The sequence below is a fragment of the Sinohyriopsis cumingii genome, chromosome 5, assembly GCF_028554795.1.
Source record: "Sinohyriopsis cumingii isolate HCF-2022 chromosome 5, ASM2855479v2, whole genome shotgun sequence".
Lineage (NCBI taxonomy): Eukaryota > Metazoa > Mollusca > Bivalvia > Unionida > Unionidae > Sinohyriopsis > Sinohyriopsis cumingii.
In genome coordinates, this window is record NC_142965.1 from 38,848,328 (window position 1) to 38,873,709 (window position 25,382).

General features: G+C 36.0%; 1 protein-coding gene across 1 annotated transcript in view; it reads left to right on the forward strand.

Annotated features, from left to right (window-relative positions):
• Positions 1-25,382, forward strand: part of LOC149798978 (tripeptidyl-peptidase 2-like) — a 136,308-nt gene that overhangs the window by 84,356 nt on the left and 26,570 nt on the right. Inside the window, exons 19-24 of the mRNA XM_089957889.1 lie at positions 520-620; positions 4,438-4,537; positions 4,982-5,119; positions 9,815-10,059; positions 19,809-19,887; positions 22,790-22,950. Of these exons, the coding sequence (XP_089814015.1) occupies positions 520-620; positions 4,438-4,537; positions 4,982-5,119; positions 9,815-10,059; positions 19,809-19,887; positions 22,790-22,950 (824 nt within the window). The remainder of the gene's footprint in view (positions 1-519; positions 621-4,437; positions 4,538-4,981; positions 5,120-9,814; positions 10,060-19,808; positions 19,888-22,789; positions 22,951-25,382) is intronic.

The window sequence follows — 25,382 nt, forward strand, 5'->3', positions numbered from 1 at the left end:
AGCAAAGAAAATTTTGTTGTTGGACCAAAAAGCATGTATTTTCAATATATGTTAGAATTGAACAATTGAATCTTGATTGAATTTAACTGATTCCACAAACAAAAATAAATTTTAACACTGAAGAAAATAATTATTTTAATTGAATAAAGTGAAAAAGAGGAGACCACTAAAAAGTAGTTCAAATCTCAAACTATTTGATATGCTAATACATGTACATGTGATCTTCAGATATAAATGTGATTCATGATTAGTGATAGAAATATATCTTTATTGCTATATAATTTTGTTTCAGATGAATGCATACAATATGTTAGCAAGAACTATTAACAAAGAACAGAATATATGGACAGTGATTGTGGTTATTTATCATTAAATAGTGCTGAAATGTGACCATGGAAACTAGTCTTTTTGTACAAACCTTTTATGAGAGAACACCTTTCTTGAGAGACCATTTCTTGTTGGTAGAAGGGGCTTTCTCTCCTAACAGGTTTTACTATATAATCTTTTTGTCACATACAGCATGGTGGTGATGGAGTGTGTAGGTTCAATCTCAGGGCACCCTTGAAGAATGAGGATATAACACCTGTTGTATCGCTGAAAACATTAGTCCAACCATTACGGTAAGTACTGTATGTACATATGTCATTTGTATCTGCTTATAAGTCTAGTTTAACTGTACAGACCCAGATCTGCTGTATCACTCAAAACATTACTCCAGCCATTATAGTAAATATTCCGAGTGGTATAAAGACCTCACCGTTATGGATCACTGCCATCTCACCTCTGCCTGTGTGGGTTCAAGTCCCTGGTCTGACCAGTGTGGTTACGTGAGAAAGCTTACCATTAGCTTTTTGTGGGTCAATGGTTCTTTCCGGGGTATTCCCAGGTTCTTCCTCCACCATTTATACTGGCCTCCATGTATAGCCTATCTTGTGCTGCAAAATGGCATTAAACTCTACAACAACAACAACAACAGGTCTAAAGCGCTCACCGTTCCAGATCACTGCCATCTCACCTCTGTCTGCATGGGTTCGAGTCCAAGGCTCGGCTAGTGTGGGTACGTGAGAAAGCCTGCCAGTAGCTTCTTGTGGGTCAGTAGTTCTTCCCTGGGTTTTCCAGGGTTCTTCCTCCACCATTTATACTGGCCGCCATGTATAGCCTATTTTGTTCTGGAAAATGGCATTAAACCCTAGAACAACAACAACAACAATGGTAAGTATTATGTGCCATTTGTACTTGCTTATAAGTCCATCTAACTGTACAGACTCAGATCTGCTGTTGCATAATGTGTCAGCAAAGCTGGGTCTGTGGAATTTGTTAGCAGTAATCAGTAGAACAGGCAACATAGACCCTGATCTGCTGGTGCACGATTGCACAACAGGATCTGTTTTTGTGGTTGGACACACCTATAAGCAAGAATATATGGTATCTCATTTCATGTAAAGTTGAAATCACCTTTCCATATAAGAAATTCATTGGCCCACAGCCTTCACAAGGATGTCCACTTTTGTAAAATTAACACAAAATGACATCATCACTGAAGAACTGTACTTGATATATTACAGTTTATGACATCATGAAGCTTGAAAACATTCTGCATACAAGGCCATAGTAAGCAACAGCTGTTCATTACAAATGTGAATTTGATTTTCAGGGTTTATGTCTTTATGAGTCATGTAAAATATGAGTTCAGTTCATTTAAATAGTTATACAAATAACAAATCTATACTTTAACCATTGTTTGCAGATACTGTCAAAGCATATGATGCATCAAGTAATTGCTTTCTGGTGTTGAGGGCTAATAACTTCTTGTTTTCTCTGTCACATGATACAGTTTTAAACAATATGAAAGCTTGCTGAAAGTGAGTAATTATTACATTTTGACAGAGATTGACATAAAATGATGTAGTGACTTTTGTCTCTTTTTAAATCGTGAGTGAAAATAAAAAGAGATACATTTCTAAATGGAAGGTCCATGAAATTTTCACTCTTTATAATTTATATAGGTTAACTTCATAAATGCAGGAAATGTAAATGAAGTTCAGAAAAACTAGTGCATATGGAAATATTTACCATATTTTACCATATATACTCACTTATTAGACAAATCCAACTGCAAACTGCACAAACCCAGATATGCCATCACACAATGCACTGGCTGATCAGCACCTATGGAATTTGTAAGTAGGAATTAGCAAAATAAACAACATAGACCCTGATCTACAGGTACATCATGCTGTGGCAGATCAAGAGATATGTTGTATTCAGTTTGACTTAACTTATAAGCAAGTATGAATAGTAGCACATTTGTGTGATCTCTAATTTAAACTGCAGTACATAAAGTTTCAGTACGGCATTGAAACAATGGATTAAGAGTGGTAAAATTCACCTCAGAGCCCACTGGATTTGGATAATGTCATCATTCCACATGTGAATCAGATGCATGACCAGCTGTCCTTTGCGCAATGCAGTTTGCAGGCAGCAGCATTATTTGGTGTCTTCAAAGATCATCAGTGTGTGAAGATGCTAACTAAATTGAAAGACAGTGGGATCACATCTTTTGCCTTGTGTGCTGACCAACATTAACAATAGGATTGCTTGGACCTTTAGCCATATGAAATCTGTAACACATTGACTTTGGAATGCTTGGACCATTGTCCATATACAATCTAAACTTCGATTTTTTAGTGTTTGGACCCGTAGCCATATAAATCTATACATCGATTATAGAATGCTTTGACCCTTGGCCATGTCAGATCTATACATCAATTTTGGAATGCTTGGACCCTTAGCCATATAAAATCTATACATCGATTACAGAATGGTTGGACCCTTGGCCATATAAAATCTATACATTAATTATGGAATGCTTGGACCCTTAGCCATATGAAATCTATACATTGAATTTGGAATACTTGTACCCTTAGCCATATAAAATCTATACATCGATTTTGGAATGCTTGGACCATTATCCATATACAATCTAAACATTGATTACAGAATGGTTGGACCCTTAGTCATATAAAATCTATACATCGAATTTGGAATGCTTGGACCCATAGCCGTATAAATCTATACATCGATTTTGGAATGCTTGGACCCATAGCCATATAAATCTATACATCGAATTTGGAATGCTTGGACCATTATCCATATACAATCTAAACATCGATTACAGAATGGTTGGACCCTTAGTCATATAAAATCTATACATTGATTTTAGAAAGCATGGGCCCTTGGCCATATAAAGTCTATGCTTTTATTTTGGAATGCTTGTACCCTTAGCCATATGAAATCTATACATCGATTTTAGAATGCATGGACCCTTGGCCATATAAAATCTACACTTCAATTTTGAAATGTTTGGACCCTAAGCCATATTCAATTTTGAAATGCTTGGACCCTTGGCTATATGAAATCTACAGTTAAATACTCCATCACTTCAGATTATCCTTAATAGTTTATTTTGAGACTCCAGATGACTGAGGCACTTTTACCCTACAGATTACTCACACATCTTACTTCCATATAAGTTTACATTTAAGCTCAGCCAACATGGATATGTGAGAAAGCTTGCTAGTAGCTTCCCATGTGTCACTGGCTCTTTCTGGAGTTTTCCCCCATTATTCCTCCACCACACATTTTCACCACCATGTATAGCCTGTCTTGTGTTGAAAAATGGCATAAACACCACAAAACAAACAAACAAAACAGACAAGTTATATTTTTGAAAACAACAGTGAAAGAAATAAGATTATCACTGTAATTAGAAAGCTCACATTTCATCTCTCCCTCATTATAATGCAGTAACTGAGGTCCATAACTGCTAAATCCATCATGCAATAAAGCACAATAGAATGAATGACCACATTTCTTATGAATGTGTGTTTGGTGTGGGTAGTGGAAATAAACAGAACATAATCAAACCATATACTGTAGTAATAAATTTTAGTTTATGGAAATTTAATACATTTTTCACTTCAGGGTATTTGTGCATTAATTTGCTCAATAATGCTTTAGTAAGAAAACAAAGATACAAGTCTAAGCTAATTCAACTATAATGCTTTTCGTGTAAATTTTTCAGCTAATGTTTCTTGAAAATTATAAAATTATGTAAAATGCAAATCTCATTATAATGAAGTTCACTATCTTGAGGTTGAGCTTTGAAGTTATCCTGCACAATAAATATATGATTTTATATTGTACAAATCATTTGTTTGAGCAGAAGCAGTGATGATAAATTATTTTTGTTTTGCATCAGATTTTTCATGTCCATAATGGATATTTTTGGTACTAAGGAATGTTTCATCACATTGTTTATTGTGTCATGAAAGGGCTAATTGTAGCTGATTAATGTATGCAGTTGACTGATTTATAATATGTATGTTACCATGACATGTAACAAGTATTTCATCCAATATAAATGATTATTTGCAGGCCATCAGAGCACAAGATCCGTTGTTTATTTGGACCTAGAGATACACTTCCAGAGGGAAGGCAGATATATGCTTTGGAACTCACTTACAACTTCCATATTGTAAGAGTGTGTTTGTGGGGGGTGGGGGGGAGAGAGAACAAAGACCAATTTAATGTATTGTTTGCACTATAAAACATTTATACATTTGATCTCTAATGATGTCATCATTATTCATCTTAACTGCATGAAATGTTCATTAATATCTGAGAATGTATCTCAAAGAAATTGTACAGATTTTAAAAGAGAAACAAATCAATTTGAAGAAAATGTCATGCCAGTGTGTTGGCATGGATATTTTAGTTTTATCTACAATTTGTCAGTTACATTAAAGAAGAGAATTAAAGAGGCAAAGAAAGTTCATTGTATGGTCAAACTTTTTTCACATACTGAATAATTGGAGACTTTTCTTATTAGTGAAGAAAAATAGTGGTTGCTGCATGAAAATAAGAAAGTTGTTTCATATCTAATTACTCATCATGTATATATCCTATATTTGTGTTACAGAGTAAAGGCTGTGAAGTGACTCCTGACTGCTCTATGCTGAGTGAACTCCTGTACGAGTCGGAGTACGAGAGTCAGCTGTGGATGATGTATGATAGCAACAAACAGCAGCTGTGTTCTGGTGATGCTTATGCAAATAAGGTACATATGCAGAGAAAGTTAGCAATTTATTCCTTACAAAGAATAATAGTGTAATTGCTTGACTTTTGTATTACATTAAATATGATGGATTAAGTATGACATCATAATTATATTGATTTATATGAAATCTGGGGGTGTCAAGAAAAGATAATAACACCTATCAAAATGTGGCTTTGAATGGCACATCTATCCTAGAAGCTCAGGTTGAGCTATACTAACACCGTATTTGATTTAAATTTAGAGACACTGTGCTTCGTTGTCCGTGTTTGTAATTGTAAATTCATTTTTGAACCTCACTGGACAAAGTTGGTGTTACCTATTTTAATCACGTTGTCCATCTGCCTGTCCATTGACAATTTGGTTTCTACAAGAGAACCTTACTGGGGGTTGTTTGAATTTAACCATATTTGGTATGATATTTTATATTGTTGGAACTTAACCACATTTGAATCAAGTTTTGTATTGATTAGACCTCAGAAGAGTTTAACTTGCAGCATTCAAAGGCAACAGTTACAGGAGTTAATGCCTGTCCTGCTGAGTTTTGTATGGGCAGCTAACATGAGCGAGGATAATAGGATTTCAATGAAATTTTACATGCAGCAGTCTACAGAATTTACCTTGAATAAGTGTGATTCCCAGTGTTCCACGACATTATTTGCAGGAGTTATGCCCCCTAATTGCCTGTCCTGAGCTTGGTTTAGAAAGCATAACTTTACTAAGATATCACATTTCCTGCAGATTTGGCATGTGGCTCAATGTTCATGAGATTCTGAAAGAATTTTATATCCATCATTCCACAACTTTATTTAGAGGAGTTATGCCCCCAGACCTGTGCAGCCTCCGTATTTTTCCATATTTAATATGGGAAAAAATATCAGATATGGAAATATGACTTCAAGAGCTAAATCCGATTTTGTGCGAGGTAAAATACGGAAAATTTGTATTTGGCAAGTACACAAAAAAAGAAAGGAAATAAGTATGAAAGTAAAGCAATAGCAACCTGCCATAGTTATTAATCTGACTATACATCCCCGTTTGTTTGTACACCCCTATTGATTTCAATCATGGAAACCTTTAATGTGATAAAAAGTGTAAGGAACTTAGTCAATTCATTCATCGATTTACAGTTTCTAACCTGAGTGTGAGTAGAGTGTCCCAAACATTGTCATCGTCTGCGCATTTCGCGCTTAATGGAAGTTTTCAGTATAATAGATGGACATGCTCGAGATCCATTTCCAGTTCTGGGACAAGTCCATTTCTAGCAAAGGGATGTGTGCCTGACTACCGATGTACATACATCGTCTGCTTCCGATATTTAAAATGTCGAATCAAGCAAAGGAAAATAATGACAACAACAAATTTGCCTTTCATGTGGATTTAACAAGTGGTTTAATTTCTATGTTCATGTGTGCAAAGGGATATAATTCCAAACTCCCAATGTAATGGTAATTTACGGAATTATCTGGCATTTACTGAATAGGATCCACTACTTCATTATGTTGTCTGATAGAAATAAACTAGCCCATAGTGTACGCAATATGGCGCCATGTTAGTATGGAAAGTCTGTTAAGCATGAAAGGTGCAGGGGATGCCTGTATTAGTGCCATTCTGGTCCCAGTCAGGTTAGAAATTATAAATCAATGATTCGATTGACTTAGTTCTTTGCACTTTTTATCACATTAAACATTTTCGTTATTGAAATCAGTAGTGAGGTACAAGCAAATGGGGATGTATAGTCATATCTCACAACCTCTGTATTAAATAGAAGGGTCGTGTGCAAAATGCTCTGCAACAGCGCATCTGTAGAGTAAACAGCATCATGGCTGAGTCTGGTTCGGGAAATGTATTTGAAATGGTATCTATGAGGAAGAGAGTAACTGAAGAAGAATTAACTTCAATCAAAGACACAAAGCGATGAGTACAGCAGTTTCTCACATCATACAGCAAGACCTGGCCGTTCATTTCTGCCAGCAGAAAGGGCGATAGTTATGCCTTCTGCAAACTGTGTGAAACTGATATATCAATTAGGAGTGGTAGCAGGAATGACATTTCTTGCCACTTAAAATCGGAGAAGCATAAAGTGATCAACTATTAACCGTTCCCCACAGTAATGCCCACTGTGAGAGAATCTTCTCCACAGTGTGCAAGAACAGAACAGAGCAGAGGTCATCAATGGGAATTCCAATGCCAGCACTCAGTTGAACAACAACAGAAGTTGAAAAGTGCCTACTATGAAATGAATAAGACAAGTCAATGATTTTCTTCCAGCATACATGTAGCACTGAACTTGACACTGCTTTGCTGTAACCTTCAGCATCTAAGCTCAACACTGATGATTGTTAATAAATTATTTTTAAATGTTATATGTTTCAAATATTGTAAATATGAAATATTTTGCATCATTTTTGGATTATGGATCATAGTTTGTATTGTCAGTTTGGTTACAAGATGTAATAAAGATGCGTTAGTAATGTTGTGTTACTATTGGTGTGCACTTGTGAAGAATACTGAAAGGTGACATAAAATACTGAAAATACTGAAAAGGATTATAAGGGGGTGCACAGTGCACAGCTTTGTGCCCCCCTCCCACCCACCCCCCACCCCCGGATTCTTACCTTCCTAACTTTGGTTTCAGCAGCACAATGTTACTAAGGATTTTTGGTTTTAAATAAATTTAGCATACACCCTTATGTTTATGATGACTTTAATAAATTTTATTTGTAACTTTCCTTGACATCATTTACATAAGCTTTAGCCCTTGATATTCCTTCATTCTGTCTCTGATCTCAGAATATTACTTTACCAACAATTGTTGGATTAAGTAAAATTTATCATACAGATTTATATTAACTGAAACCCTGTATGAATTTATTTTCTAGTGTTCCACAGTATTATTTAAAGTAGCATTTCATCATATCATTTAGAAGAGTCATGGCCCATAATTATATGTCCTTCTAAATTTAAATTCAAGAGAATAAATTTACCTTGGAATTTTTAATTTCGATCAGATTTTTCACTCATGTTAATGTTGGTGACACCTTGAAAGAGTTGAATTTCCAGCATCTCACATCACCTCTTGGATGATTTATTGACCCTGAAAATCCTCCACTTTCATGCCATGATTTATTTTCCAAAATGGCAGATGTTGCCATGGGTACCTGCACATAGGTGTAGAGTGGGGGGGGGCTTCTTCCATTCCCCCCCCATTTCGCTTCTAAACATGTTTTGTCCTGCATCAGTAAAACTTAATAGCTGACCACTACATGTTTGCCACCCCCCACAAAAAAAATTATGTGCATGCCCTTGGATGTTGTACACATAATATTAAGCAAGTTTGCCTGATTCTTTTATGCATAGAAGGCATGAACTGATTACCATTCTGTCATTGTACTGTTTGATGTGAATTTAGACAAAAGTGTGGATTACCATCTCATTTGAATAGTGAAGGAAAACAAGGGTAACACTCTTGATGATTATGACACACATTTTGACACCATTTTGCCATTCAAAATTTCTTCTGGAACAGTGCAAAGTAGATGTGATAGTGCATGATGTAAAAGATGAATCAGAGCACACCGCCATTTGTGTTAACTGAGCAAAGTACTTAGTATTTTAGATAAAATTTACAGTGGAATGTTACAAGTCATTGGTCTAAGGTTTAATTTAGTGACAAAACTCAGTATGTATAGGCATAAATAGAAAGGTTTTGCATGGAAGAGAGCCAGTGAGAATTATCTTGACAAACATGCTGACAGAGAAATGTGTTCCATGTTTTGAGACTGCATAGCCTATAGGGTTTGTTGGAGAATAAGCCAATATGTGGAGAAATTCTCCAAGAAAAATACATTGACATTTAGGATCATTGCATATAACATTGTTGTGAAAAACTTTCCAATGAGTGGATTTTTCAACATAATAATCTACCCACCCAAGCTTCTAACAGGACAGCACTGTGGAAAATGTTAAACTAAATGCCCACTTTTAAACGGCCTTCTCAAAGTCCAGATTTGAATTTAACTGAAAACATAAAAAGAACCTAATTCGCATGCAAAAGGAGTGTCATTGATTCTAAGGATAATCTTATAGCTGTGGTTGGAGAATCTGTTATGATGGTAGGACCTACCATTGCATAACATTGAGCACTTTTATGTGAGTATACTGAGGAGATTATCAGCATTTTTTAGAGGGAATGGGCAAATAATCAATATTATAGGACTTGGGTGTGTAAACTTTTTCTATAATTTTTCAAGTCATACTTAATTTTCATATAGGTGTATGATACTGTATTTTACAGAAGAAAATGTGTCATACATTTTGTGAACTTATGGCATGAAACTTTGGGCTTCCAATTGATGTATGTTGTTTTTTTAAATGTTACATAAGAACGATAAGGCATCTGCAAGGAGTATCATTTTTGGCTACCTCACCTGGTGACCCTTGGAAGGGACCAAAGGTCAAAAGTACACCAATTTAAATTATAGTAACATTTTACAAATATTTTGTGAACAAACTTTATGTGCACATTATATACATAACAAATTTTGCTTTGTGACTTGTTTGTAACTGTCTGGAGGTGGCAAGATCGGCATACAGTTTGGGAGGATTGAAAAAACCAGTAAAAGCATGGAAGTTTGTGATGGCATGCTATTGTAATTGGTGTAGTTATTATTATTACTATTATTATTATTTTTATAGTACAGCACAAAGGTGGAGAAGGGTGACTACACCTTGATGATGCAGGTTCGTCATGAGAAGCGAGATCTGCTAGAGAAACTCAAAGACATGACTGTTCTGATAAATCAGAAACTCGCCAATGCTGTGCCTTTTGATCTTTATGGCTCATGGCAGAATGCCATGGTTGGAGGAAAGAAGCTAAACTCCTTGTACCTTCATAAAAAGGAGATTTACCCCATTTTTACTGCTCCTATTCCAGATGACAAGTGAGTATTTTTTCTTCCAAGAAAAATAGAAAATGACTTCAAAACGTGCATGTAATTCACAGAGATTGATCAGATATTGCTGTTGCACTAGAGTATTCTAGTGTTGTATTCATTATCATTGTATATTATCTTTATTACACCATTGTTATGGAATTAGGTATATGAATAATACAGTAAAAAGATTGTGCAAAAGATTGATTTTTTTAATAATTTTGTTACAGATGTTATGAGGAACAAAAGTTAATTTGATGTAGTGTAATATATTCCATTGCTGACAATTGCTGGTGAAGTTTTTCATTCATAATTTCTAGAGCAACTCATTAAAATGTTCTCTGCCACTGTTTATTTAATTTTATCAGATGCTTTTAAAGTCATGTTTCATTCCAAAGTAATCAATTTCATTAAGGTTCTTTGCTGATTGGAAATTCGGAAATAGACACAAGTTATTAGCAGTAACATTTGATTGTTGATTAGGTAAGGCTAATATGAAATATTGTATCCTAGGGATACGGATTGTCCACAATAAGTAAGGATTGCAAGATTGATTTCTGGCCGAGTGGTCTAAAGCACTCTTCGTTATGGATCACTGCCATCTCACCTCTGTCTGCGGCGGTTCAAGTCTAAGATTCAGCCAATGTGGGCATGTGAGAAAGCTTGCCAGTAGCTTCTCGTGGGTCAGTGGTTCTTTCCGGGGTTTTCCGGGTTCTTCCTCCACCATTAATACTGGCCACCATGTATAGCCTATTGTGCTGAAAAATGGCATTAAACCCCACAACAACAACAACAACAACAACAAGATTGATTTCATGATCTTAAGATTGTGTTGAGGCAAAAAAGGTATCTTACATGCTCATTTATATGTCAAGTCCTAAAGCAAACTGCACAGACCCAGATTTGCCATTACATAATGGGCTTGCAGCAGTCAGTCTCTGCACAGACCCAGATCTGCCATTACATAATGGGCTTGCAGCAGTCAGTCTCTGCACAGACCCAGATCTGCCATTACATAATGGGCTTGAAGCAGTCAGTCTATGCAGTCTGTTTTGAGTATTCACGAACAAACAACATAGAATCAGATCTTCCAGTGCATTATGTGTTGGCAGGTCAGGGTCAGTGTTGAACGCAATTGGACTCAACTTATAAATAGGTATATACTGTATTGGGGTTAGAAGAATTTTACTGTGGGGCCTTTGAATGGTGAGATATTGGAATCACCAGTGATGATGGCATTGGTGTTATGATGTCAACAGTATTAAGGTCCTGTTTATGAGTGTTTTATGTCCAGTCATGAATTGGGCAGGGACTTATATTGTTACCTTTGTCAGTATGTCTTTTCATCTTTCACACATCATTAAGCTTTGCATTTAGCCCGATTTCTTGGGCATTGTTAACCTCAGAATCATTCAGTTTGGTATGTATATACATCTTGGTGAGTACAACACCATTTTTTCTAAAGTAGGTTACTTTTACTTTGGTTTAACACTACAAGGACTTGTGTTAGATTTTGTATCTAGTAGGATGAATTCTTCAGTACTGTTAACACCAGAATCATACAAACTCAATATGTAGATGTAACTTGGTAAGTACATCACCAAGTTTTAAAAGTGGGTCAGTATGACCTAAATTGTCATGCTTCATTGACTTGAGCAGGTGTTCAGGTTAGTTTCTTCTTTAAATACATTTACCTAATCATAATACCTTGGGAGAACTATTTCTACCTCACAAATCCAGCCCTTCTAGATTAAACCTTTCAGCTAAGACTTGCCAGTTACAAAACAAAAGCTATGATGACAACTTTTATTCTCTAATCAACTTTTTAACAGCCAGATTGAGAAAGAATGCAAACAAGCCACTAAGGAGATGAATTTTCTCATCCCTCAACCACAACACCAATATAGGGAAATTTCAGGAAACTAACAGATGGAACCAAGGGACACCAACAAAAGGAATGAAGGGACATGACTCAAACACAAACGTCTGACAGGTTGTCCTTTTGTAGTACATCATATTGAAAACCATGGTTTTTGCAAACCAAAGTAGAAAAAAGACAGAAGTAGCGATCGCTTATGCCAAAGATTCTATACATAACTGCCTCCATCTCTATAATAATTACATCATCTCTACACTGTGCTTCCCACAGATCCTGGTAGGAGGAAGGCTTCAGTTTTTTTTCTGCTGATTTGCCACAACTATCACTCAACACTACCAGTAGTTTCCAAGGGACTGTACATCTCTTTCAAAACACCTCTTCCTCAGTCCAGTGTCCCATCAGCTGCAAACATTCTAGCAGACTCTTTCAAAGCCACCACCTTGCAGGAAGAAATGATTGACCTTCCTCTGAAAAGAGCAGTAGAATATAAATTCCCAAGGATTTTATTCCAGATTTTTCTTGTTCCCAAACAGCACTCTGGACCTTGTAATCAACCTAAGCGCCCTCAATCAAAAAATTCACGCTCCTTGGTTCTCAATGGAAACATCATGGCACATGTTGAATTCTGTTCAAGAGGGCGAATTTGTAATCAGAGTGGAATTGAAAGACGTATATCTTCATGTCCCTGTTCATAAAGCGTCCAGGAAGTTTCTGTGTTTCACCTGTGTTTTACCAACAGTGACATCGTTATCAATTCCGAGCGATCCCATTTAGATTCAACATCAGTCCCTGGGTCTTCACTCATGTAATGAACCATGTTATGGCCCATGTCTGGACCATCTCCAAGGTGGCAACATATTGTTATCTGGACAACATCCTAGAGAAACATCAGGTGAATTTTATGTTTAAACACGATATAATGACCCTTGTCACACTGCTTACAAATCTGTGGTTCCTCATTAACAAGGAGAACTTTGACCTAGTACCATCTGAACAATTTGTTCATCGAGGTATTTAATTCAACACACAGGTAAACAGAGTATGTCTCATTAAGGAATGGGCATTGAAAATTAGGACCATGGTGACTTCATTATTCTTTAGAGATTCTCCACAGGGAAATTCGTTTGCCTAGGCTTGCTGAAGACAGCAGCAGACCTCTAATTCCTAGGTCACCATTATATATGCCTGTTACAAAAGACAGGGTTCCCACACTACCAGGAAATTGGGGAAAAAGTCAGGAGAAATAATACATTTTTTCCTGACCATGAAAAGTCCTTGAATTTTGCAAATATTTAAGAAAATTGGGGAAAACCCAGAAATTTTTCCCCACAACTTGATGCCCAAAACAAATACATAATTGAGTTGTAACTGAACTGATCGTGAGTTAAATATATCGAGTTCTAACCAGAATATTAGGAGGTTGCCACATGGATCATTTGAGTGCTTGCCATAAATATATTTGTTGAGACAATCCAAATGCTCAGTGGATTAGATTCGTCTAGTAGACTTGTTTCACAGACAGTTCGATATCCGTATCTTTTTTTATAGGGAAGGTATGAAAACCAGTCTAGCCTGACAGGAGGCCAAATGGTGGTGTTAAAGCATAGCCGCTTAGCGGATGGGCTAGCAAACTTAAACGTTGCTAAATTGAGTTATACCAGCATGTAATTGATATGAAAATTATTTATTTTCTCAGAAATGGCAAGTATTAAAATCATTATGTCTTTAGTCTGATGAAAGACAATAAAACTAATGCATTGATGAAATTTGAACTGGTACTAGCACACAGAATCTCACAACAACCATTTTCAAATATTGAAGAGAAAAAATATTAAATGAAAGTCATATACTGATTGTAATAAAAATACAAAAACAAAAGAGCACAAAATTCTCTATATTTATTCCAAGACCAACTTCCGGAGTTTGGTTGTATCACATGACTACCACATTGACATGGGCTTTCTCACTCAGGGAGCATACGAGCAGGGAACCAGACTACTTTGCTTGATGAATCAGACTGGCCAAGTTTCTTGTAGTTGTTCTCAAACTAAATACATTGAGAATTGTATATTCTTTCTAGTTTTTACAAAAGGTATCTGACTTTCATTTAATATAATTGAAATTTTTGTTCAATGACATTAAAAATCAGTTTGTTGTTGATATAATGTAACTATTGGATGGTGTTGTTTGAGAGTTGTGAAGGCATGTAACAATTACCGCAAATGGCGAGTACCATGTCAGGTTTCATCTATGATGAGTTTCGTCTAGTCTGTCAGCGGATTAAAGACATAACAATTATAATATTTGCCAATTTTGAGAAAATAAACAATTTCTCTATCAATTTCATGCAGGTATAAGTCGATATAACATAGTTTAAATTTTCTAGGCCCTCTGGTAAGCTATCTTACGGTGGTGGCAGATTCCAATTTTTTTACATGTAATTGCTCAGAACCCACACTCCATCCTAAATGTCCAAATTGTGTAAAATGGAGTTGGAATATTCAGATTAGACCCAGAATAGAAAATTTTTGCATGTTTGAGCTGAACTTTGGTGCAAAACTATTACACAGCGACATGTAGCTTGAAGCATTGGTTTCAGATCTTAAAAAGAATGCTGGGGAAATGGGAAATTGTCATCTCTTTTATTATATATTAAGAAACGATAAGAGCTCACATATCAGTAAAGGTTTTGGGACTGGTTTATTGAACTACAAGAAGACAAGTTGATTTTACAGAAAATTCAGTCCTTGTTTATACAACAGTTTATAAGTTTGAAGGTCTTTTGTCAAAATTTAAATCAACCCTTTTGTAAATGTTTTAAATGATGGAATTTTTGACCAAATTGTCTTAAGGAGTTTAGGTTGGTTGAAAAATCTTGTTTGAGATTTTATTGGCACACATAAATTCAGGGTTAAACTTTTTTTGTTACAAGATAAGATTCTAATACTTTGCATTTATTGTTTTTTTTTTCTTCATACTATGATAGGAAATGTTTACTTGTAACATGCACATATATTGCTCTAGAATTCTTTAAAATTATTGGTTTGAAGGGAAACAAAATAATTTATGCTTATTACGTTGTGTCCACATAGCAACATAATGCAGGTCAGCAATGCAGAGTTAGACTTTGTATTCTGTACATTGAAATGGCTATAGATGCCATTTTATAGGAATATAGTCAGATTTGTTTCTTGTGACTCATTTTGTGGTTTTGTACATGATCATCGTTTCTGTAATATATGTTTTGGAGAGTCTTGAAAGAGAAACATCTTCAATTTGAAAAGTGCATGTTTTATAATCCAAAATGTTCTTTAATACCATTCAGCAATGGTCATATGTTAACCTTGAAAAATTTAATTTCATCCTGGAAGAAACTTGGAAAAGACCTGGAAATTTATATTTAGAAAAGCGTGGGAACCATGAAATGATTCTTTTATCCCAGTGCAAGTCCATAGTTTGCCCACTTGACCAACCTCTCCCCATTTGCAGCAATATGAGGTACAATTTGCAGACTTGGAGCACCCAAACCTGTCTCACAGCAGATATAACTCTTAAAGTACAGCCACCAGAGATCACAGTCTGTACAGGTGCAAGTACAAAAGGCTGGGGGGCACACCTACTACCGTCTTTTGAGGAAGCCAGTTGAGTGTGGTCTCCCCAAGACCAGCATCTACACCTCAGTATTCTCGAGAGGAAGGCTATTTTGAAAGCCTTTCACTGATGGCATAAATCTTTAACTGGAAAGTAAGTCCTCGATCTATCCAACAACTCTTCAGTGGTGACTTTTCTCAAAGAGCAAGGCAGAACCAAGTCCCCAGACCTTTGTATACAAGTTTGGGACTTTCTAAAGTGGTGCTGTAATCAACAATTCCAAGATGCCTAAATGTAATCCGAATGGAGAAGACATTCTGTCGGGGAGTGGCTTCAGAAAGGGAACATTTTCCCACTGGCAAATCCAACAGAAGTTTTGAAGCCCTGTCTCATGAAGCTGTCAGATGACTTGGTAAGTGTCCTTTTATGCTATGGCTGTAGGCCTCACCAGATTGAATTGATCCCTTTGAGATCTCTGAGGTAAAAACTAGAGAATGTAGACTCAGATCTCCATCCCTTGGCATGGGATAATATCAGTTAGAGAATAGTCAAAGGTGATGCTTGTGTCAATTGCTCAAACCTCTGATACCTTAGGGGACTGGAGATTGTATCTCTGCGGTAAGGGGATGTACCTCCTTCCACCTCATAACTATTCTCCTAAGGTATTATGATTGGGTAACTTATTTAAAGAAGAAACTAATTTTTTCTAGTAAATTATGTTTCTTCACAAATACTTATCCAATGATAATTCAAACACACCCTCCAAGCCTCCCTGCAGTTACATCCATATAGAGAGCATGCTCCAGTAATAACTGAGATATTCATGTATTTTGATGCCAATCTCAATATCATGGGGAGATCACTCTGCCCAACTATCACCTAGATGGGCAGAACACTTAGCTGTTTTAGTTATAAAGTTTCATCTGGGAGGGCTGCGAGATAGTTCTCCTTAAGTATTATGGTTGGGTAAGTATTCACAAAGAAACATTTTACTAGAAAAAATTAGTTTCTCAGGTATTTTGTGCCACAACAGCATGCATCTTGGTATGTAGATTCATCCTTATATGTGCAACACCATCTTACACAAATTGTTTTTATTGGCATAAATTTCATACTTCACTGTCTTGGTCTATGTTCTGTGTTTAGATTTGAAAAGGAACTGCACTGGCATAGTGGTATTTGTGCCAGACTCACAACCAAAAGTGGGGGGGTTAGAATCCTACCATCAGACCATCTTTAGTCAGCTGCTGTGGTGTGTCTCTTGGAAAAGTACTTTACTCAATTGCCCCAGCACTAAATAACTTGTGTTGCTGTGCCAAACCAAGCCAAACAAATCACATTTTACAGTCAAACCAAACAAATCACATCTGACACAAAAACGTAATGATAGGACATTTGTGTTCTTTGAATACATTTCTAGTTAAAAGTCAACATCTGTAGATGTGTTCAACTAGAACTTGTATGTAATATTACTACATACATAAATTGTGTACCTGTTATGCAAGGATTTTCTTCCTCACTTTCATGAGAAGAAAACTATGTTATAATGATGTGCACAGGGAAGAACATGTGTTTTGTGGACACCTTTATTTTATATGAATGGGTAGTGGTCCAGACTATTATTACAGTCCATGTGGCACAGTCCATGGGATATGCCCTTCCAGTTTTAAAAAATTAAAAATGATAATGAGAGATCTTGAAAGCATGGCTGCTTTTTAATTTTTAGCAGGTAAATTGATTTTAATTTTTAGTTTGAAATATGAATCATTGCAGACATTGGCAAAATACCTTACTGCAAATTACCTGCAGTGACTTGTAAAAATGGCAATGATTTGTACTGGAATTTATATTGCATAGACCATCATAAGCAAATTTGTCTATTCAAAATAACTGAGCACTTATGTTTTAATTTAATTTTGTGAGGTACTTTGTCCAGAAAACATGAACGATATACCTTCTTGACTGTGTTGAACCATAGCATTTTCCTCAAACCCTGACCTCCTTATGGCATTGAAATGTAAATACCTACTTGACCGTGTTGAACCATAGTCTTCTGGTCAAATTCCTGACCTCTTCTTTAAACATTGAAATGCACATACATACTCAACTGTATTGAACCATAGTCATCAACTCAAATCCTGACCTCTTTTTTTAAATTGAAATATACATATCTACTTGTCTGTGTTGAACTATAGTCTTTTGCTCAAACCCTGACCTCTTCATTTGGTATTGAGGTGCTTGTAGTGTACCTACCTACTTGACTGTATTGAACAAAAGCCATTTTGCGCAAACCCTGACCTCTTCATTTGGCATTGAAATGTACATACCTACTTGTCTATGTTAAATCAAATCTATTTTGCTGAAATCCTGACCTCTCCATTTGGCATTGAAATGTACATACCTCATACCTACTTGACTGTGTTGAACCAAAGCATATTGCTCAGACCTGACCTGGGGCCCCGAGTGGCCAAGTGGTCTATAGCACTTTCCGTTATGGATCACTGCCATCTCACCTCTGTCTGCGTGGGTTCGAGTCTCGGATTTGGCTATTGTGGGTATGTGAGAAAGCTTGCCAGTAGCTTCTCGTGGGTCGGTGGTTCTTTCCAGGGTTTTCCTGGGTTTTTCCTCCACCATTAATACTGGCCACCATGTATAGCCTATTGTGTGCTAAAAAATGGCATTAAACCCTACAATAACAACAACAACATCAGACCTGACCTCTTCACTGACACTGAAATGTACCTACCTACTTGACTGTGTTGAAACAAAACATTTTGCTCATACCCTGACCTCTTCATTTGGCATTGAGATGCATGATATATACACAGAGCCCATTCACTAATCTGATTGTTTACTGCCTCATTATTCAAAGGATTTGTGGCTAGTTGGATTGTTTCACTCTGCATTGTAATCAGTGTATTTACTGTTATGGATCTCTAATTAAGCCTAGTTAGTGTTATTTTAAATAATCATGCACATGTATGTACATGAATGTACAGATTAATTCCTGATGTAATATTTATTTTAATTGAGTGGTTTTCATTTTATAAATGAGAGTATATAAAATTATAGAAAATGGTACTCAGTATTTGAATGTATGTAAAATATCTGCATGAAATGTTTTTACAAAACCCATACAGTTTTTAATAGCTCTGTAAATATGTTGTAATGAAATGGTAAGAAGTCTTAATATATGCTGTTCATCATAACCCATTTACTGCAATCCCAGTAGCAATTTTTTGACAAAATATTTGCAGGTCATATTTGTGATTAATTGTACATTTTATATTTTTTTTTGTTGACTTGTTTCTTTACTTTTGCAGATATGCTCTTTCTGCAAATAGATTTATTCTAATTTGAAAGCAGTTTGAATTTTATAGTGATCTGTCCATTTATCTAGCCAGATGTTTTAAGAAGTTTACATTTTTATTACCTTTTATTTTATATACATTTTTACAGAACTTTAATATCTTCACATTTTTTATTTTGCCTTGTTCTATTTTATCTTTACATTTATTATGTTGAGTTTATCTTCTTCACTATTGATGCAATCAGTTTTTTAAATCTTTACTTTCAGCTGGCATAATTTATCCACTATTGTCCTGAGATGCCATAAAACACTAATACTTATATACTGTGCATTTTTCCATCCAGTCGCAATGCCCATACTTTAAAAATTTCATTTCTGCACATTAACTTTGAAAGGACTTCTTGGAATAGAAGTAAAATTAGTAGAATCAAGACGATCTATATCAAGTGAGGTTTTCATCTCTTTATGTTGAGATGTGAAGGAGTCTTTTCCTCTTTCAGAGTAAGAAATTCGCCCATGTATTATGAATGTCATTTCGATTCATAAGGTATTGAAAAAAAGCAATTTACAAGAAGATGTAGGTCATTTATTCTGTGGGTTCGAGTCGTGGGTTCGGCCTACGTTGGTATGTGAGAAAGCTTGCCAGTAGCTTCTCGTGGGTCGGTGGTTCTTTCCTGGGTTTTCCCGGGTTCTTCCTCCACCATTAATACTGGCCGCCATGTATAGCCTATCTTGTGCTGACAAATGGCGTTAAACCCTACAACAACAACAACAACATTTATTCTGAACTATTTCCATTAATATTTTGCAGAGTTATGTCCCTTGATTTTCAAAGAGATATTACATTTCACCTAGAACCAAGGCTTCTTCAGCTTTACTGTATTTATAGGGGAATCTGTGTCCACAAAGTACACTGATGTGTTGTCTTACTTAGATAGACTTTATTAAAGTCATTCATTGAACTATGTATCTTTCCAGAATCCCGAAGTCAGCTAGTGCTGGATCCTATCTCTCAGGAACGTTGACATTGTGGAAAGAGGATCCCATGAAGAAAGCTGTACGTTAATACCTTCATTAACATATATAGCTTGACTAAGATGACCATTCTGTTTGACCTTTTATCAGCATAATTATTGGCTATAAAATAGGGGCTTTTTAGAGATCCTTAAGGGCCTACGGTGGTTCCTTAAGTCATTCAGAGTATTTCAAAATAATGCACAATTCAGTTTCAGTAATTTTGTTCACAGATGGTATAAATTTTCTTAGTTTGTCATCAATGCAATCAAAGTTTCCTCAGGCAAATTAGATTTTGTTCTGGACAAGCCCAATGGGCACTTCACTTAGAATACAAGAGAGGCCCAGTCTGAAATTTCAGGTTCCCTGGATGTCAAGCTATTGGATTTTTTTTAACACTGACCATACTTGTGGAGAAAAATGGGTAACTGTCAGAGCCAAGCAAATAAGACAGGCTAATGAGAGAGACAGGAAATTTTCAGAGCAAGGCTGCAAGGTGCCATCATTATTGACAGATTACCAGTTCAGACAAAGCCCTGGCAACCTCCAAGACAGTTTTAGCCCTGATGTTACCCACTGTGTGACATCCAGGTCATACTAGCACTGCACAGAGTGTGGGCCACTACCAACCTGGTGTGATTGCCAACCTGGACTAGCCTCTGACCTTCATTACCGCTTGCCTTTACTGGCTATAATGGTCATTACCTAGATAGTCAGTAGCTTCCAATGACTTTTCCACAGCTAGACCCAATTTCCAAGAGCCACAGTTAGCAAAATATGGGGAGAAAAGGACTGGTTTTTAACAGGATTTATTTTCTTGACAGCCTTCCCACAGAAAGTGATGCCATGCTTGTGCTGTCCATCTCCAAAAACCCCTTTGGGTGAAAACTGAAGAACTTTACCACTTAAAGGGAGAGACTGCCAAACAATCCATGGGCCTTGCAGATCATCTCAGAGCAGTTCTAGATCATGTTCAGCAACCGTTACCACTTGCCAAAGGTTTCTCTCACTGTCATTTATCCTCAGAGCTCATTGGAACCACTGTTTAGAGCCTCTATGAAACACCTTTTTATACAAATCATAATTATTTTGTTGCTGTAACTACAGATGATAAAGTCGACCCAACCTAATGGCAGTCTGGTTGCTCATGATGACCACTTCTTTCATTGCCATGAATGAATTGCTGTGAAACCAGTCCGTTATCATGAAAATGCTTTCTTTCAAACTTTCTTATCAAGGGCATCTGCAGGACCTCACTGGTACATTGAAATAATACCTGAAGTGGATTGAGCTGACCAGATGAAGCAGATCTGGCTTGTTTTTACAAGGAAGGGATTTCACCCATTTTTTTGTACATCTATAAATGAGGATAGGATGATCACTACCAGAATATCATTCAGGTGGAACTAGCAGTTGTCATTCATCCTGTGGAATCAATAAGCATGGCAATATTTTCCAGTTTTACCTCAAAGACTATTCGTTCCCATGTTCTTAATTTGACCTGGTGTGATTTGTCAGTAGTGTAATGGGCATCCTCACCAGCCCACTCACAAATTGGTTAATGATGTGGGTTACATTACTTCCACCAGATATGCAGGAGCAAAACATGTTCCCAAGATGCCATTCATTTACCAGTACTAACTCCAGTAGCCTGTAGCTCAGATTAGACTTAGAACTGCTTTACAAACATTCAGGATACAGGGCCAGCTCAAGGGTAACTCCTTCCACCTCTTTCAAATTCTCCTGACTTGTTATGGTGGTTAATGATTCGGAAAAATGACAATTTATGGAGATAAGTGTGCTCCTTCGATAATGCTTACCTGCTCATAATGCAGGCATACTCACCCAAGCCCTACCAATAGCTACATCTGTGCAAGAGTGTGCACATCTGCTTCAGTAGTAACTGACAATTGGCAGTTCCCTATATCCAGTGGTGATCCACTTGAATGACTTCCATCATGGCAAGCAGGTAACTCTTTAGCACCCTTGTTTTTAAAACAAGGCAAAAAATATGGTGAAACTTTTTTCATTTATGGTGGGTTGGCCATACAAGGTAGTGGATGTACTTCTAACATTATGATTAGAGAATTAGTTTTGAAGATTTTACAAAAAGTTGGTTACACAGCAAGTAAGTAGACTATTAAAGCAGATGATCATGTTTTGCCATCAATTCCTTTTTGTGTAGGCAACAATCTCATCGTTTCTTGAAAAATATGTGGGGTTTTGTTTTGTTACTTAAAAAATGTGAATTACAGAAGGAGGCTTATTGTTCAACAGAAGAATCTAATTTAATTGGATCTTTAAATTTGAGGTTTGTAACAACCACAAAATCCTCAAAAATTGTTGTCCAGTGAAAAATCTGAATTCATGGTATTTAGTGACATACTGACCAAAAAAATAGAAATTTTAAAATGATGTTTTTTATCCAGTGAAATTTCAACATTTATGTTAACAATAACAAACATTGTAATTAAATTAAAGCTTGTTATTAAAAAAATGGACATCATAAACATTATAACTAGTATGAATAAAATTACAATTTTCATGCGTAAGGGCTGTTCCATATAACCATACATAGTACCCAGGAATGCAGATTTTTAAACAAATATATGCCAGGATACTCTAATTATTAAAAGAATTCATATGAAATGATACAAAATTCTAAATTGCATCTATGGGTGAATATCAAGCATTAACAGTGCCTTCCCTGGGTCCCAACTTTATTTTGAGGAAGAGCCATAACTTTGTTTATTGAATCGAGATTTGTATTGTAACTATACCTTCAATCCAGATATTTTCACATCATAAATTTTGCACAGTTCAGCATATTTGTGACAGAATTCATCATGTTATTTAATTTTTTAATATTTTTACCTATTTTCTTTCCCCAAAGCATTCACAAATTTTGTAATTTGTTGTCCTAAAGAATGTCAGTTATTTTACAGAGTAGTCTTCCTTTCAAGTATATGATATCTGACTCCCCTAAAAAGTCCAACAGCATCAAAGGAAATGGCAGCAAAGAGAAAGCGGAGAAGAACAAAGAAAAGACAAAAGATGAAGAATATGCTGAAGCTCTCAGAGAAATCAAAATATCATGGCTGTCCAAGTTAGTTTGATTTTACTCCTCTTTACAAGACAGTAGTTAGTTTTTGTTGAGTTTGATTTTACTCCTCTTTACAAGACAGTAGTTAGTTTTTGTTGAGTTTGATTTTACTCCTCTTTACAAGATGGTAGTTAGTTTTTGTAGAGTTTGATTTTACTCCTCTTTACAAGACAGTAGTTAGTTTTTGTAGAGTTTGATTTTACTCCTCTTTACAAGATGGTAGTTAGTTTTTGTAGAGTTTGATTTTACTCCTCTTTACAAGATGGTAGTTAGTTTTTGTAGAGTTTGATTTTACTCCTGTTTAGAAGATGGTAGTTAGTATGTTGAAATTATTTTTATCTGTCTGCATCCATCCATGAATCTGTTATCTATGTTTGGGGTGTAATTTCTATTTCATTATACCTGTTGAGACCAAACTAGTATGGGTTCATCTTTTGGAGTAAGGTGTGTTTTACATCAAGACTTAGTCAATTTGACCTATTTTACAAAGGATTTCTAAAACAGTTTTTAAACGTTTATCATTTTACTTATTACCATCAAAATAGCAATATTACATGGATGCGTCTTGGATCTTAGATGTATCATTACTAAAATTGTTCTGCACATTAAAACTGGTCATTGTAACCTACTTTGTAAAGTTGATTTAGCATTGCTTTCAAATTTTTTACTCAGAACAGGGTTATCTAGTAAACATTTCATTTAATAACAGCTCTGATTTTTTCAGAGAATTAAAGAATGATGTTATAAGTCTATGTTATGGTATTTAATTTTAAATTACGATTACGAGTGTAATTATCTCATCAATTAGAGCTGTGCATTGATTCTGGAGGAACAAAGTGCCTTAACTCTCACATGATAGGAAAGAGCCAAGACTTTCTGCCTTTTTAATGACAATACAGAGATGTTGCTTTTCTGTTAGTAGTGTCACAGATTTTGATACAGTTTTTTAATGTCACAGACCTTCTGCATCAATTTTAAATTTGGATATAATATTCATATACAAGTTCCAGGCCTGGAATTTACAACTTTGCTTGAAGTTGAGATTGATCTTTCAGTTTCATCCAATCAAAAGTAACCTCTCAAACATCAAGTGATGTATGATTGGTTGTAACAAAATCTCAAGTGCCAATGAAAACTCCCAAAACAATCTTTGCAACATGAAACCCATCTTTGGAACGTGGCATTTTTCATATCTCATTTCTCTACACATCTCTGATATGAAATGTTATTGTTCTGATTATGTGTAGGACACCAATATTTGACACATGCATATAGATGTAATTCTGAACCTAAACCAGAGTGCATACCCTGCCAGCTTCCATAGATACCCTGCCAGTGTCCACTGATACCCTGACAGTATCCACTGATACCCCAACATTGTCCACTAATACCCCTGCAGTGTTTACTGATACCCTGACAGTATCCACTGATATCCCAACATTGTCCACTAATACCCCTGCAGTGTTTACTGATACCCTGACAGTATCCACTGATATCCCAACATTGTCCACTAATACCCCTGCAGTGTTTACTGATACCCTGACAGTATCCACTGATACCCCAACATTGTCCACTAATACCCCTGCAGTGTTTACTGATACCCTGACAGTATCCACTGATACCCCAACATTGTCCACTAATACCCCTGCAGTGTTTACTGATACCCTGACAGTATCCACTGATATCCCAACATTGTCCACTAATACCCCTGTAGTGTTTACTGATACCCTGACAGTATCCACTGATACCCCAACATTGTCCACTAATACCCCTGCAGTGTTTACTGATACCCTGACAGTATCCACTGATACCCCAACATTGTCCACTAATACCCCTGCAGTGTTTACTGATACCCTGACAGTATCCACTGATACCCCAACATTGTCCACTAATACCCCTGCAGTGTTTACTGATACCCTGACAGTATCCACTGATACCCCAACATTGTCCACTAATACCCCTGCAGAGTTTACTGATACCCTGACAGTATCCACTGATATCCCAACATTGTCCACTAATACCCCTGCAGTGTTTACTGATACCCTGACAGTATCCACTGATATCCTAATTGCGGAACACATCCTACTCAAGTGTCTCAACTTCTGCACTGTGAAACAGAAGTTTTGTCTGAAATCAGTGAGGGAACTTTAAGATTATGCACAACCTGAGATAAATCTGAAGTTTTTGAGGAAATAAGGCTTATATTATAATAAGTGTTCCACATTGGAAGGATTTTGTGTTTTATACTATTTTTTATTTTATAAATATTTTACAGAATTTTAACATTTTCACCTTTGTCTTTTGTGTTTTAGTCATTTGTTTTATCATTTAATTGGAAGATTTTCTTTTTCTAAAGTGTTTTTGTGAAGTTCTTCATATTACATTGTTATTAGACTTTTTATTGGCACCATATGACATATTGTGCTGATGTGCTG